The sequence below is a fragment of the Cololabis saira genome, chromosome 6 (assembly GCF_033807715.1).
Source record: "Cololabis saira isolate AMF1-May2022 chromosome 6, fColSai1.1, whole genome shotgun sequence".
Lineage (NCBI taxonomy): Eukaryota > Metazoa > Chordata > Actinopteri > Beloniformes > Belonidae > Cololabis > Cololabis saira.
The window spans coordinates 34,827,119-34,843,494 of record NC_084592.1 but is presented as its reverse complement, the minus strand read 5'-3'; the positions used below and the strand labels follow the sequence as shown (position 1 = coordinate 34,843,494).

At 41.5% G+C, this 16,376-nt stretch overlaps 1 protein-coding gene across 1 annotated transcript in view; it reads left to right on the top strand.

The window, feature by feature from the left end:
* stxbp5l (syntaxin binding protein 5L) overlaps nt 1–16,376 on the top strand; it is a gene marked incomplete at its 5' end in the record, with an annotated part of 221,406 nt that overhangs the window by 186,081 nt on the left and 18,949 nt on the right. Inside the window, 4 exons of the mRNA XM_061722943.1 lie at nt 5,283–5,348; nt 6,988–7,092; nt 12,492–12,545; nt 15,262–15,441. Of these exons, the coding sequence (XP_061578927.1) occupies nt 5,283–5,348; nt 6,988–7,092; nt 12,492–12,545; nt 15,262–15,441 (405 nt within the window). The remainder of the gene's footprint in view (nt 1–5,282; nt 5,349–6,987; nt 7,093–12,491; nt 12,546–15,261; nt 15,442–16,376) is intronic.

Sequence of the window (16,376 nt, the reverse complement as noted above, 5' to 3'; positions counted from 1 at the left end):
TTCCCACAAGCTGCTTCAACATTCCCTGGACTTTGCCAAGGTTCATCATGGGCTACAGTTCAGTCGCAGCGCCCTTCACAGCTCTTACATCCTCCAAGGTGCCCTTTCTCTGGTCCAAGTCTCCCAATTACTCTTTTCGGGCCCTGCAGACACGATTCAGCTCCACCCCCATTCTCCAAATACTGGACGCTGAACGGCAGTTGGTGGTCGGTAGACGCTTCCGACTTAGGAATGTCCCAAAGAGTCGCCTCTGATCAGAAGTTGCACCCCTGCACTTTCTATTCCTGACATTTGACCCCGGCAGAGAGGAACCGACAGCTCCTTGCCGTCAAGTTGGCTTTGGAAGAGTGGCAACACTGGCTCGAGGAGACTAAACTGCCATTTCTGGTATGGACTGTCCATAAGAACATTGAGTACCTCCAGTCCGCTAAGAGACTGAACTCCCATCAGGCCCAACGGGCCCTCTTCATGACCAGCTTCAACTTTTCCCTCTCCTATCGACCGGGGTCCCGCAACGTCAAGCCCTGTCCCATCCGTTCTTCGAAAATTAGGGCAGGGGGGGGGGACTGATCCAGACACTATCCTGCCTTCTTCCTGTCTGGTGGCCACACTCACCTGGGAGACAAAGGAGAAGGTCAGGGCCCCCATCCAAGACTGGCCCGGACCCAGCGCTTGCCCTCCCAACCATTTGTTCGTCCCACCTGACCTGCCGACAGCACTCAACTTACCTGTCATCCAGGGATCCAATGGACCAAGGAGCTCGTGCAACGGTTCTGGTGGACGTCACTGGATGAGGACATTCAGGGTTTCGTCAATGCCTGTCCCACCTGCGACCAGCACAAGCTGGCTCATCGTGCCCCTGCCGGTCTTCTATATCCTCTGCCTGTGCCTCATGGTCCCTGGTCGCACATTTCTTTGGATTTTGTCAGCAGTCTCCCACCATCCAGGGGCAAGACTACTATCCTGACGGTGGTATATCAGTTCAGCAAGATGCCACTTTTCGTGCCCTTGCCCAAACTTCCACCTGCCAAAGACACGGCTAAACTACTCCTCCACCACGTCATGCGTCTCCACGGCATCCCAGTGGACGTGGTCTCTGATCGTGGTCCCCAGTTCGCATCAGTATTCTGGAGGGAGTTCTGCTTGCTCCTGGGAGCCACCGTGAGCCTGTCCTCAGTATACCTCCCCCAGTCCAACGGCCAGACCGAACGCAAGAATCAGGAGATGAAAACACCACTACACTGCATGACATCTCAAAACAATACTTCCTGGTCCAAACAGCTTCTATGGGTAAAATACGCCCACAACACCTTGACCAGCTAGCCACCGGTCTCTCTCCCCAATTGAGTGCACCTATGGGTTCCAGCCACCGCTTTTTCCTGCACTTGAGATACCAGCATCCTGCCCGTCTGTCCAGGACTTCATCCGACGTTGTTGCAGGTCTTGGACCCAAGCCAGGGCGGGGATACACCGCAGCCTCCAATCGCCACCGCTCCAAGGCCCGGACTACCAGCCAGGTCAGAAAGTTTTGCTTTCCACCCATGATCTTGGAAGCCAAGAAACCTTCTCATTGCTTCATCGTCCCGTTCGAGATCCTGGAGATCCTTAACCCGATAGTGAGGTTTCAACTCCATAGATGGGGGGGGGGGGGGGGGGCGTGGGGGCAGTCTGCTCATCTTCTGTCTGCTGGTATCACTCCACTCACCTGTCTCTGCTCCACTCTACACTCCTGTCTCTACTCCACACCTGTGACAGCCCTGGCTGCATTTAAGCCTGCTCCTGTCTCTGCTTCAGCACCAGATTGTTCTTGTGTCATTCCTGACTTTCCAGCGTTTTTTTTTCCAGCGTTTTTTTGCCGACCTCTCCTGCCCCAGACCTGCCTGCCTTGTCTCTGCCCTGGATATTACCTCAGCCTTCTGTCTTCGACCATGAGTTTCACTTATTGCCTCCTGGTTACACACCTGCTCTGCTCTGTGTCTACATAGCTCAACACTGGACCTGTCTGCCAGCTAGATAATCCACCAGTTGGCTTTGCCTTCAGTCAGCAACACCAGACTCACTCTTTCTCTGATCTCGCAGAAGATCACTGTGAGACAAGACTTTTCACCCTGCCACTGTCTAAACTGTTAAAGACTGCAGTGAATAATAAAGGTCATTACCGACTGATATCCCGTCTGCCTGTGCTGCTTTTACCATACCCGTGACAATCATATCATAGTCAAACCACCACCATGTCTTATTTTAACCAGCATCATCATGTCACATTAAGCGCATCATATCACAAAAAACCATAATCATGGCACATGAATACGATCATCATATACCTTCAAACCATCATCTTGGCATGATCTAGCTAAAACATTGTCATGCTCCAGTACTAACTTAACTTAACAAGATGCCAAAATCATGCTAACTTCTGTGTGCATGCTCATTTGCCTGATGCTAACAGGTTAGTATACTGATTTTTTTTTTGTTTGTTTTATTTTTTTTTTTAGGCCTTTTGCTCGGCCACACTTTATCGTAGAGACATTCAAATGTTCAAAGACTCTGGACGCTTTGGATTACATACTGTAGCCTAATTTTCCTCCCTATTACAGTTTTTGAGGAATTGAACGTTAACTTAATTTTTGGAAATTTTATTTGCCTTTTCACTGACCACACACACAGTAACTCTAACTCTATATGGCATAAAGATAACAATTTTTGAACAAATGTCTCTTTACTCTGGAGTCCTGATCTCTCTGCTCTCATTTTGTCTTATTACTAGGTCTATAAGCGGGCAGTAGCATTGGCACTCCTTAAAAATGTATTCAGAAATGTTATTGTGTATTGTTTTCTGGTGTTACAACAAAATCTCATCTACATCATGCTTCATTGAGAACCCTATTCCAGGCATGTTGGCTGTACATCCTTTGCAGAGAGAAAGAGAAAGAATCTCTGAGTCTATGAAGTAAAGGCAGTTATTAATATTATATCATTCATCTGATTCATATTTAACGAAAGCGTAGCTAGAGGGTTGAATAAAGCCTGCATGCACTGGGCCTTGAAACTGCTGAAACTTGAACTGCTTTTAGTTTGAGGTTACAAAGGAATTTTTGATTTCAGTAAAGGTTCAATCAAAGTGCTTTTAAATGTACAGCCAGGATAAATTATTGAAAGAAAGAAGGTTCGCTGCATTGTTTGACAAACGGGAAATAATTAAATTAGCAAAACCTAAAAACTACCAATTCTGTGAAGCTGTTAATGAATATAGTGAATACCGCTTAAATACGCTCTCATTTGTTGTCAGACTAGAGAAAACATTTTTTTTTCCAGGGTTTGACTTTGTTTTGGCTTGTGCTCGATGCATGTGATCATGTTTGCGACGACCTTTACATGAACTGTATTGGTCTTGTTTTGTATTTTGAATGTGTTTGCTACTTTGTGTGATTTGCACTATAAATACTCTACTGTATAGTCACATTTGCGTTTTAATGTAGTCTGATTGGATCCAAAATTGTTGTGTTAACATCAGTCATGCAGGTCTAGGCCTGGGCAATAAACTGAAAATTGTCTGTTTTGACTGTGTGCTGATAGGCTAGTTTCATTCCCCTTTAAGACGATGTACAGCGTGTGTGCAATCACGTGACTCCACCTATCCAGTCTGAACGAGAAGGGGAACCAAAGAAAATGACTGATGGTTCAAAGAAGCGGCTGACATACAGCCCCAAAATAAAAAAGGCTCTCATGTCTTATGCATTGAGTATTTCAACAACTTCCCACGCACTCACGCCACACGTGACATTTCTCACGCTGAGAAATGTACTTTACCGCACAGTAATTCCAACAGATCCCCTGCAAACGAGTCAAGGTACGCTGCTGTGCGCTGAGCTCTCAACTTTTTTGCCAGGTTAGGTCTGAGTTTGAGCTACAACACACATCACTCTTAAACATGCACAAACACAAATGGTGACACACAAACCACCACCGTTCAGGGGGCCAATTTGGGGCTAAATGTGTCTTTCTTTATTTAATTTTTTGTTTGTTTGTTTAGAGCAGAATGAGACCACTGCTGTCAATAACAATAATAATAATGATGAATACAGCATGAACACAAATTATATTATATTATATCATGAATATTGTGAATAGACAATGGCCACCACAGTGTTTTTCTTTGTTATAGAACAAATAAAATGGTCTATTAGATATAGTCGGATTTGATCCTTCTGAAGAAGGGTCGATGGGACACTGGGAGGGAGACATTCCGCGCACAGGGCTTAAACTCCCCATGAAAGTAGCGACAAAAGGTACACTATACCATCGCGTTTATCGTGCATTTATTGTTATCGAGGTAAAACTGCCCAATTTATTGTGATATTGATTTGAGGTCATATCGCCCAGCCCTATGCCAGTAACATCAATAATCAGCCACTTTGCTCCCAAAAGACAAACTTAACTAAAAAGAAGTACGGTAAGGCTGCACGATGGAACACATCTTCTGAGATCTTTGTTTTATGAGTCTTGATCAATATAGAACAGAAAACATATGTACATAGAACTCTTAGTTCTCCAGTTTACAGATAATTAATACTAATACTAATATATCTTGTCTTTTGTACCATTGACAATGTATCTGTGTCTCTCCTGTCTCCGTTCTTCATTCTCTCTTTCCTGTCTCCCTTGTCCTGCTCTACCCGGCTTGTCACCCCTTATCCAATCCTTATCCGATCCTGCACAAGGTTTCTTCCCTCTTAAAGGGGAGTTTTTCTTTGTAACTGTTTATGTAATAATTGCTCGGGGGTCATGTTCTGGGTCTCTGGAAAGCACCTTGAGACAACTTGTATTGTAATAGACGCTATATGAAATGAATATTGTATTGAATTGAATAATGTATAAAAAATGGTTCATGCTGCACTCTCATTGTCAAATGGGTGTGTTGAATAACAACACAAGAAACTGTAATTATTCGTGTAATATCAGTGTAAATACATGTTGTTTCTCTATAATTGTACCGATATAAAGCTCAAAATAGTGTTTGTAACAAATGAATGCAAAATATTTTCTTTTTCATTAACAGAAAAAAGTTGATTTTAAGGGGTGCGCATATTTCGTCTTGTCACTGTAAATCAGCAATAGGCATTGAGGGTCCATCCTGTAGGCCAAATATTTTATTGACATTCAGAGTGTTACAGCGCAGCAATTGGAAATAGAGTTAAAGACTACTATTAGTATATATTGTGCAGCCCAACTAAAAAAAACTGTCTCTTTTTCCTCCTCCTGGCTGCTATTGGCTGTGACAGGCCTTACTGAACTCAATGACAACCAGCAGTCCATTGACATGGAAAGAAGCAAGTCGCCCACTTCAGGTAACACAAACACACACAAACACTTACTTCCGCACACATGCAGCGGCAGATCAACACAGTCCTGGGGCAGATAGAGTCGTGCTCGTTATGTCCGTGCTCGTCGGAAGATGCAGTGGTGATGGTGCTGGTGGGGTGTTTTCCCACTGTTCAATCATCTGAGCTGGATTCGGAGGTTCTTCGGTCATCGTTTGACCGACACCGTCTTTGCTCCAGATATTTCGGTAAATTAATCTCCTGACGACGTGCGCGTGCTGCTCCATCTGGCTGCTGCAGCTGGACAGCTCTTCCCCATCAGGTAGCGCAGGATGACAGCCAGCTCTCTGCTGCGGTGTGTCTGGTTCTGAGCTGAATCAGCGGGACAATCCCATCTAACAAGTCGTCAAACGAAAAAAGGAATGCAGAAATATCACCGCTGTTTCTCATCATCAGTTGCTGCATCGGCAGGACGAACCAGCTCTCCAGTCTCCCCATGGCTCTGTTTGAACAGCCTGACAAACCATCTCTGTTTTTTTTTTTTTTTTATTTAGACGGGACAATGCATATTAATTAACACTACATTCTCACTCACACTCACACTCACACCTACAATTTAGAATGATCAATTTACCTAGCATGCATGTTTTTGGACTGTGGGAGGAAACCGGAGTGCCCGGAGAAAACCCACGCAAGCACGGGGAGAACATGCAAACTCCACACAGAAAGACCCTGCTGGGCCTGGGAGTTGAACCGGGAACCTTCTCACTGTGAGGCAACAGTGCTAACCACTAAGCCACCGTGCTGCCGTTTCTTTACGAGATCACAAGTCTGTGGGGGCAGTGGGTCTGCGTGGGGCTACGTTGGGAGAGTTAGTGTGAGTTGGTGTGAGTTATTGTAGTAGGTCAGCTGTTTTAATCCCTGCCACACCTGATGTAATTGTTTTTCTAATATGAAACCCAAATACAGTCTATGTCCGGAGTTATAATGTGGAGTTTTAGAGCTAGTCAAGTAGTAACAAATTCACAGGCAAAGTCACAGCCTGTTAGCGGCACAAGTCCCACATCATTCTGCCAACGAGTTCCAGTCAGTCACACTTCTGCAGTCAGATGCTTTTTAGACAACAGGATAGCTAACGTGAGTGCAGGGAGAGGGAAAGAATGACTCATTGTATTTCAACCAGGCACTGTATTTATGGTGAAAGAAACATGAATCAGTGGAGCACTTGTTTGAAAAATGAATGAATATGCATGAGGGTTTAGTGTATGTGTTTATGTGTTTAGCACAAAGGCAGAGATGGGATATGTTTTGGACTTCAAGTTTTAGAAATAGCTTTGAGGCATTAAAAGGTATTTGTTGTCACACTGATTTGCGTAATAAAATTGGTGGGCTGATTGGCTGTTTGGAGGTGGAGAAGGCAGCAGTGGTTAAAAAGAAAATTAGATGGATACAATACTTTGACGTAAAAAAGTGCTGGAAGTAGTTTTGTTGTAGTAATACCTTAGATCACAGAGTATAATACTGCTGCAATATTATTCTTTGAATTGTTGAATTATTTTCTGCCTATTACCTTCAAATGTCTCTTCTGCCTAGTTCACCCGATGTGTTTGTCCTATCCCTTGTTTCCCTGAAAAGTCTGTCTGTTCTGTTGGCTCTCCTGTTCCAGTTCATTACTCAACATTCCTCCACAATGACCAACACGTCCTTCCAGAGCCTGTGGCCAGTCTGAGAGCCAGCCACTGCAGTCCAGTCTTTCACTTACTGGACAATGGTAAGAGGAGAGGTGCCTTAAGGAGCTCAGCCTCTTCATGTATACCTGCTTGTGGTCTTTGTTGTATGGCAATGATGTAACGATTGACAGAGATGGGAGTTTCACTGTTTGGACAGGTGGTTGTTTTCATTGTTGCACCTTGCATGCTAGTTGTGCTACCACACTGTGAGCAACACTATCAGCAAGCTGTTTGTTGTTTTTTTTTTAAATACTCAGAGGTACCAGCAACAATAGAATCTGAATCCTATAAGCCAGTTTTCTCATAATTGTTTGAATGTTTTCTGTATGAGGGTGATAGTAACGGCGCGGGGGGTGGGGGAAGCATCTGCTGCAAATCTGAGATGAGGGAAACACAAGAAAAACGCAACGGGTACACAAACCTTTGGAATCTGCAAGAGAGAAACAAAACAGCCACAACAGAAATAGGCAGAGACACAAACAGCAACCATTCATGGTCTCTAAAACTAAATCAGGACTAAGCTACTGCTGTCCCCGAAACTGTGGGGTGAGCATGTAGGTGAGTGAGTGAGTGTTGTATGTACAAACTGAAAACAACACTTTACCTGAACTGCAACAAAAGTGGAGGAGGGAGGGGACAACCCCGTCACCCGAGAGACCAAAAGCCGACAAGGAAGAAACCCAAACCCAGGCCACCAGGAGCCCCATGGAGGACCAGAAGAGGGACAAGAGGAAACCTCCCTGCCAGCAAGCCCCGCCCCCTCCCAGCGGCGACAGAGCCCATGACCACGGAAGAGGGCAGCCAGGAAACCCACGGTGACGGCCAGGACTAAGTTGAGTACCAGCCATCCAGCATAGGCTGATCACGTGGCCAAGAGGTCCACACCCTCCAGGCCCACAACCCCCACCCGGCGAAAGGCCAGCCCGCCCGGAGAGACGGAGCCACCTCGACCGTCGACTCGCTAGTGGGCCGGCACCCGCCCCCATGAAAGCAGGAACCCCAGAGCCAAAGGTGTGTCCAGCTGAAGGGCATCGGGGGGAAGCGAAGACGGGCACGGAGCGTGAAAACCTCCAACAAGAAGCTACCCAGACAAGCCCAACAGCAGAGTCCCAAACCCAAGCTAGACAATGGACACCTATTCACACAGATACGCTAACATAGACGCACTGACCAAGACATGGACAATCATTCTCTCCCACTCCCCGGCACAGACCCTCTCAAACCACCGTTGGTCACAACAGAATGGCCTGTCAACATAACTGCTTACAGTGTAAACCTGGTTCCAGGGACTGTGCTGCAAGAACTTGAGTGACTATGACTGCTTTATGTATGTAATCTATGTTTAGGGCAGATAACAGTTGGGTGGTGCGTCATCTCACTGCTATAGCTGCAGCTGTCTGCTATATATGGCAGATCTTGTTGGATCAATTTTCATTTTTCAATGCTGTGAGACAGGTGGTTTTAGGAAGAGGAAGAGTTGGATACGTCTCCTCACTCATCAATGCCTTTAGAGCTTCATTCTCTGTGACATTAATCATTGCACCTCCTCAGGAATCACTCATGTTTTGCTTCTTAAAGGTAACATGCCCTTTTCCTGAGCTGTTGGGTTCATGGTCTCTTTCTGTCAGTCAGTAACACCATAAATGTGACCCATTGTTTTCTTGGCTAACATTCATCAATGTGCTGTCTCAATGTAACTGCATGGAGCCCACAACGTTGCCAATTTCAGATGCTGATGAATATTACTGCAGCTTGCCTTATATCTGCATCTTAGTCCTACATGAGCCCCATTTATGATGTAAACACTTGTTACAATATTTGGTCAGATAGCATTGCCTTTAAAAGTTCCAGTAGAAATTGCCTGTAAAGTGTTTTATATTCTTTTTAAAATGCATTTAGCCTTTAAAACGTTTACTTAGCAGTGATAGGACACACTAAAAAAAGAGATTGGTAGATTGGTAGATTGGTAACTAAGGGTAAGGGAAAGCTAGAAAGTTCCATTTATATGGTAAAATGGTATTTATATGGTAAAAGCAGACACCACTAACCAACCGGGTTATCTGTTTTTTGATCTCATGCCTGTCTATATAGAAACACAAAATATTTGCCTACCATGGACTAGAGTAGAAGAAAACAGTCAAGCAGAGAACCCTGATTTACTTTAAATTTTGCTTTTTGCAACAGAGCAATGCTTTTTCTTTGCTAGACACTTGTGGAGTCACAAAAAAAAAAACATTTTGCAGAGATACTTGTGGCGCTGTAAATACAACTTCATGATGTAGCACTCTGCTGAACAACAAGTACAAATCTAGTTAATTTTTCCATTTTTGTGCATTGGATATACATTTGAATCATACAATAATGAAAAGAGTGCTGAGGTCACAAATAGAGCTTGTCCAAAATAAATTGCTATTGTATGTCTGCACATATCAGAGTTCGGGTAAAAACAACTGAATGCATGAAAATGTTTGCAGAATATAAATTGACCATATTTACATATTTTTGCACAAAACTGAGACGCTATCAAAGTGACCAAATCTATACAATGTCCATTTAAACTATTACCGGTACATTGGATTATATTATAAAGGTTGTTTCAGGTTACATTTCATGGATGCAATTATAAAAACATGTGCATACATATATATACATACATACATACATACATACATACATACATACATATTTGTATATATATATATATATATATATATATATATATATATATATATATATATATATATATATATATATATATATATATATATATATATATATATATATATATACGGTATATATATATACGGTATATATACGGTATATATCAACTATTAGTGAAAAATAAGTATTAGGTCAATAACAAAAGTTCATCTCAATACTTTGTTATATACCCTTTGTTGGCGATGACAGAGGTCAAACTTTTTCTGTAATCCTTCACAAGGTTTTCACACACTGTTGGTATTTTGGTCCATTCCTCCATGCAGATCTCCTCTAGAGCAGATGTTTTGGTTCTGTCGCTGGGCAACACAGACTTTCAACCACTTTCAATCTGGAGACTGGCTAGGCCACACCAGGACCTTGAAATGTTTCTTACGAAGCCACTCCTTCATTGCCGGGTGATCATTGTCCTGCTGAAAGACCCAGCCACGTTTCATCTTCAATGCCTTGCTGATGGGATGAGGTTTTCACTCAAAATCTCACGATTCATGGCCTCATTCATTCTTTCCCTTACACTGATTAGTCGTCCTGGTCCCTTTGCAGAAAAACATCCACAAAGCATGATGTTTCCACCCCCATGCTTCACAGTAGGTTTGGTGTTCTTTGGATGCAACTCAGCTTTCTTTCTCCTCCAAACACGACAAGTTGTGTTTCTACCAAAAAGTTACTATTTTGTTTTCATCTGACCATATAACATTCTCCCAATCCTCTTCTGCATCATCCAAATGCTCTCTAGCAAACTTCAGACGGGCCTGGACATGTACTGGTTTAAGTAGGGGGACACGTCTGGCACTGCAGGATCTGAGTCCCTGGCGGCGTAGTGTGTTACTGATAACCAGTTAAAGCCGGTGCCCTCAATACAGGTACAGTAACAAGTGGAGGACAGAGGAGCCTCTTAAAGAAGAAGTTATAGGTCTGTGAAAGCCAGAAATCTTGCTTGTTTGTAGGTGACCAAATACTTATTTTACTGAGGAATTTACCAATTAATTCATTAATATTCTACAATGTGATTTCCTGGATTCTTTCCCCCCATTCTGTCTCTCATAATAGTTAAAGTGTACCTATGATGAAAATTACAGGCCTCTTATTCAATCCAGTCCTATATTCAATCCAAAGGAGTGTTCATTCACATTTCACTGGATTAGTTTGAGTCAATGTCAGATGTGATTGCTCTATCACCCTTCATTTTAAGACTTTAAAGACATCTTTCATCCAAATGTGGGTGTACAGTTCACCAAAATCCAGTACATGGCATGCAGGATGCAAACATGTGCACATTCTGCAGTATTCTAAAAATACCAGGATGGTTATTCCTCTTTCAATGTAAGAGTCTACCTCCCCTACAGTATCCCATAAAGCAGTAAGTCTCAACTGTGGAGCTGGTACCAGGAGTCGCATAACCAGCTTCCACTTTTACCATAGCTTAATTGTCCTTAGATTGATGATCGCCAGAGTAGTATTCAGTACATCATGTATATTTACAGTATACTGCAACGTATGTGGTATGTATATTTTTACATAAAGCTAAAACAAATAAATGCATAGATTAAAAAAAATAAAATAAAAATAAACATATGAACAAACAACAAAACAACACCTAGAGCATTTATTTGGTTATTGTCCAGCCGATATAACAGTGCCCATTTACACACACACACACACACACACACACACACACACACACACACACACACACACACACACACACAGCTCACCTGCTATCATGTTGGGAGCATCTGTGCTTACGTATTTCTTGGACAAATGAGCAGAAATTCCTTACTTCAAATATAACTGTGGTAGATGCAATATGGTTTAATAACAGAATTTTCAACATTTTCCTCTTAAAATATCCTCTCAAACTTTCACCCTATTATAAATAGAAAATGTTTTAAGTTTAGACTGGTACTCTTTTCCTTCTTGGTGCTTCATGGTGTACGGATGGAAACCTGAGCCAAAAGTTTTTTTTTTGTTTTTTTTTTTACAGTGAAACCCTGAGAACAACAAAACAATCAAATTTAGAACTAAACTGAACTAAATAGTTACCGTCTCATAATATCCATGGCTTTATTATAAAGTAATTAATTTTGAGTAGATGTAATTAGTATACATTTTCTTGGGAGACTGGACTGCTCAAGTTTAGCTTTTGTCGTTCTCTATTTATTGGAAAATGCTTGCAAAATGTTACATTATTTTGTTTACCTTCAGTTACCGTAATTGCACCTTTTGATGTCACCCTGTTTGTTTGTACCTCCATCTAGGACATCCCAGGCCTCTGAATTTACATGCAAATTAGAGAAGTAGAAAAAACATCTCTCCTAAAATAGACCTCATTATTTGACATATTTGTCAAATAGACTGAGTATTGACATCTTAGTAAATTCTTCTAGGCTTGTTGGAGTGACTGATTGTTGAGTCTAGTGGAAAAAGTTTTTTTACAATGTCTCAAAAAGGAGGTTTACTGATTTAGTAAAAGCAGCTGGGACAACTGGCCTGGGGCAAGAATGGTGGCTGCATTTTGAAATATGCCTGTCATGGCCAGCTGCAACAATCTGCATGCTCGCTTTGTTGTTCTTTTCAGTGAATTCCATGTTGTTTGATTTCATTTTTCATTAGCTTTTGTTCATCATTTTTGACATTAATTAAACTTACTTTCTTTCTTTTTTTCTCATTTTTTATTTGAAGGGGATTAACTGATGCTTTGTTTCCTATTCTTTTGTTTCAGTAAAGAGGCCCGGCAGAAAGTTAAGTCTGCCCACAGATCTTAAGACTGATCTTGGTACGGTAGGCGAAAGCCAGCAGTTTTCGCTTGTTTATTTTATTTTTTCTTTGAATCATTTATTTTCTGCTTTTTTCATGGTTTCAAACTTTAATACTGTATTTGTATTATTTTGTCTCACACAGAAACTTTCTTTTTATTTTATTTTCACTATCACTCAATCAGCTCATGAGACAATCAAGCTGAAGTGTTTTTCTATTTTGACCCTATAATGTATTTTTTTTTATTTTTATATATTGTCTATTTCTTCTGCATTTTGCAAGTGTTTTTAAAGGTGATATTAATTCATCCCCATATTTCAATCTGAGGCTTTCTCTTCCTTTATCATGATTGGACCATCTTTCCTCCATTGACAGCCTTGATCCAGTACTGGATCACTAGCTGCCTCTGTCATTGTAACTGGATCATTTTGCTCAAGCAGTCTCCTTCACTTTAACTGGATCTCATCTGCATTACAAATACTGAGCGCCCCCCCACCACTCCCACCAATGCATCTCTAACAGCATCTCTAACTCTAGCAGTCTCGGGTTTCCCTTTCCTCTTTTTCTGCAGTGTCACACGCTGTCCACTATATTCAAGTCTGTGATTTCCCTCATTCCCTTGTATGGCAGGAAAAGAAACATTTCCTTTTCAGCAATAGGGAGAGGGATGACTTTGACCCAAACTCTGTAAGGAACAATCTTCATTTTCAGAGTCTCATAATACATTGAAAGTAATACCATTAATGAGAAGTAATGTTAAGCTAATTTAATCTTCTGTGAGGTACAACTTGCTCTGAAAGATATGCCATCAGTAAAATATGTAAAAATACAGTTGTTAAAATTAAAAGCTACAATAGTCCTTATAACAGCTGAGGGTTGTGATAACCATAAAGAAGTGTTGTGTGTGTATTTTTGTGAGTATGCATACATCTTTGTTTACTGTCCCAGGTCGTGGGATCGTCTTTATTTCAGAGTAGAGTTGCTTCTTTTATGCTGTGTATTAGTTTCCTTCAGAACATTTTGGGGGTAAACAATTGACTCTTTGTCAAGCCCCGCCCCCGTTGCTAGGTCGGACAAAACTTCATCTCTCCCATCCACTTCCATTGTAAAAACTGGGTTTTACATCACTTTATTTCTAATTATTGTACCAAAAAAAATCAACAGCAACTAGATATAACTAAAAAGGAATATTTCAGGTACTGTGTAGTGAGTTTAAAAAACTGAGGTTTCGGCAAAAACGAGATCTTTTGATTAGTTTAGCTGATAGCACGGTGGAAGGGTTGGACTACGAGTGCGGCCGTCCACATAGCTTTATCCACAGCAGACATTCTTCGTAATTTACCGTTGGTTTTGTGATGAAATGTATTCCTGTGATTTTCTAAGGGTAGCGGGTGTCACTTTTACAAGTTCCCCGAGCACACTGCTTATTGATTTAATGCTTAGCTGTTTAAAATCCACAATAACATAGCATTCATGCAGATATAGAGCAGTGGCGTCATGTGGCTTGACATTAGCCCAATATTACCTGTAGCGAAAGCTCCCGCCTCTGCCTCAGTCTGTCCTGCTGTGAAACTGTTGTGCACAGACTGGTTGACACCCCACAGTTTGCGTTTTCACTTTGAAATTGAATTATCTCTGTCTGAACCAGCTGAACATAAGTCTGGTTTTGACATAAGACTTGAAATACAATGAGCACAGGGAAACACAGACAATACTGTGTTGTACTAGCACAACACTGTTTGTTCTTATGTTTCTTTTATGTCCATTTACAAAGATTTCAGAGAGTAAAGGAAACGAAAAATGAAGAAACCAATTCAATCAGACCTCACTATCAACCACAAATGCTTTTAATCTTGGTTTTATCTTGACTAATATGTTTTTAAAGAAAAGGGCATTGTTTTCTTTACTTGTCCCTCAAGACCAGAGAGAATGAGAGTGCTCAGGTGCAAGTATCACAAGGCTGTAAATTATGAACGTCAGAGACTTATTTATTAGCTAAACTGCAGACAAGAAAGGACAGCCCATTCTAACCAATTCTCATTTTCTTTGTTGCATTAATTCCCTTGCTTGTAAACAAATGCTTTTATTCACACACACACACACACACACACACACACACACACACACACACACACACACACACACACACACACACACACACACACACACACACACACACACACACACACACACACACACACTCAGTTCTACTAGCATACCCCATTAAAGGACAAACAAATGTTTCCATCTGTGTTGGCTTTGTTTATACAAATGACAAATGATACCAGAGGTTTTTCTGAACCAATTGACTAGCTCTTTTCAGGAAAAAAAACAACCTTCTAGCAAAAACAAACTTTTTGAGTAAAGATAAGAAACACAAAGTGGAGATGAAATAAGCCTGCTTTGTTTTCATATGTCCTTTTGGCACCGACTGGCTGATGACTCACAATTTCCTGCTTTTATCTTTGATGCTAACATCGTTTTCTCCTCCTTACATATTTAAATGTAACTCTTTATCATGCACACTGTCCTTTCCCGCATTTTTCTAGCTCTTCTACACAACAAAGATCTCCATCTTCATTTGTCATATGGCTGAATTATCACTCTGCCTTCTTTAAACAAATGGACGTCTCTCAATGACTTATGAAGATAGATGTTGCAGCAGTGGATCACGGTATATTAACAAGTTTGTTTCCCTCTTTCCATTGTTTACTAATGCTTTGCCATTGTTACAGATCATGTAAATGGACATTGTACTAGTCCCACCTCCCAGCCCTGCTCAGTGGGAAAGCCTCGCAGTCCGATGGGTCCTGAGGGGCCACGGCTCACCCGTAGAGGCCCTGGCCGACCTCCCTTCCGCAAGGCCCAGTCTGCTGCCTGCATGGAGATCTCTTTGCCTGTGTCCCAAACTGAAGGTGTGTGCTTGTTATTCCCAACTCCCACCCCTAAACCTTTAAGCCATACCCCGTCCCTCTTCCTCTTTCAAAAGATGCATGTCAACCCCTCTCCCTGGGGTAGGCTATAGTTAGCACAAAGCAACCATATGCTAATGCAATTTGGCAGCATAAAATCTGTAATCATAATGTAGGTGTCAAGGCAGTTGCATCATGTGCAGTATGGTACAAAGATCAGTGGAAAGATTTTGCAATTTATAGCAATTTACACGACGAGGAAAGTGGAATACAAATCCAGTACATTTACTATACAGTCCTTGGGAACAGCTTAGCAATAGCATGGACTCATGCTAGCATTAGCTTACAGCAAAGAGACACGAGAGCCGCTGATCATCTTCAACTTAAGCCATTAGACCGGTTACTTTCATGAAACTATCAACACAAAGTTTCTCTGACTGCGAATTACCAGCTGAATATTATACCATGTGTTGCTCTTTATCAACTATTTTGCAGCCATTCAAATTATTGGAAAAAAGAAAATAGAATTTAAAGTGGAATCACTATTGGATAGTTATTTATTAGTTGTTGTATTTGCAAACAAAAGTTCACAGATGTGGCACAAAATCATTTCATTCAACATCTCAAGATTCTGTTTCGTAAACTTCAAAACAGAAATTAATTTGTCAGTCAGTGGGAATTTTTTTCTTCCCTCAAATATATGCAACACAGTTTAAATCCCTACATCATGATGAAAAAAGATTCACACTGTCAGACCTTCGTCAGCTTAATGAGCTGTTGGTTATAAATCTCCTTAAAGTTTATGAAACTGTTTTTGATTGCATTCAAGCACAAGTATAAACGCAAGAAACATACAGGGAGATTGAAGGAGACATTGAAGCATTAGGACAGAAACTCTTAAGAGATATAAACGTTTAAAATGGAAAATACATGGCAAA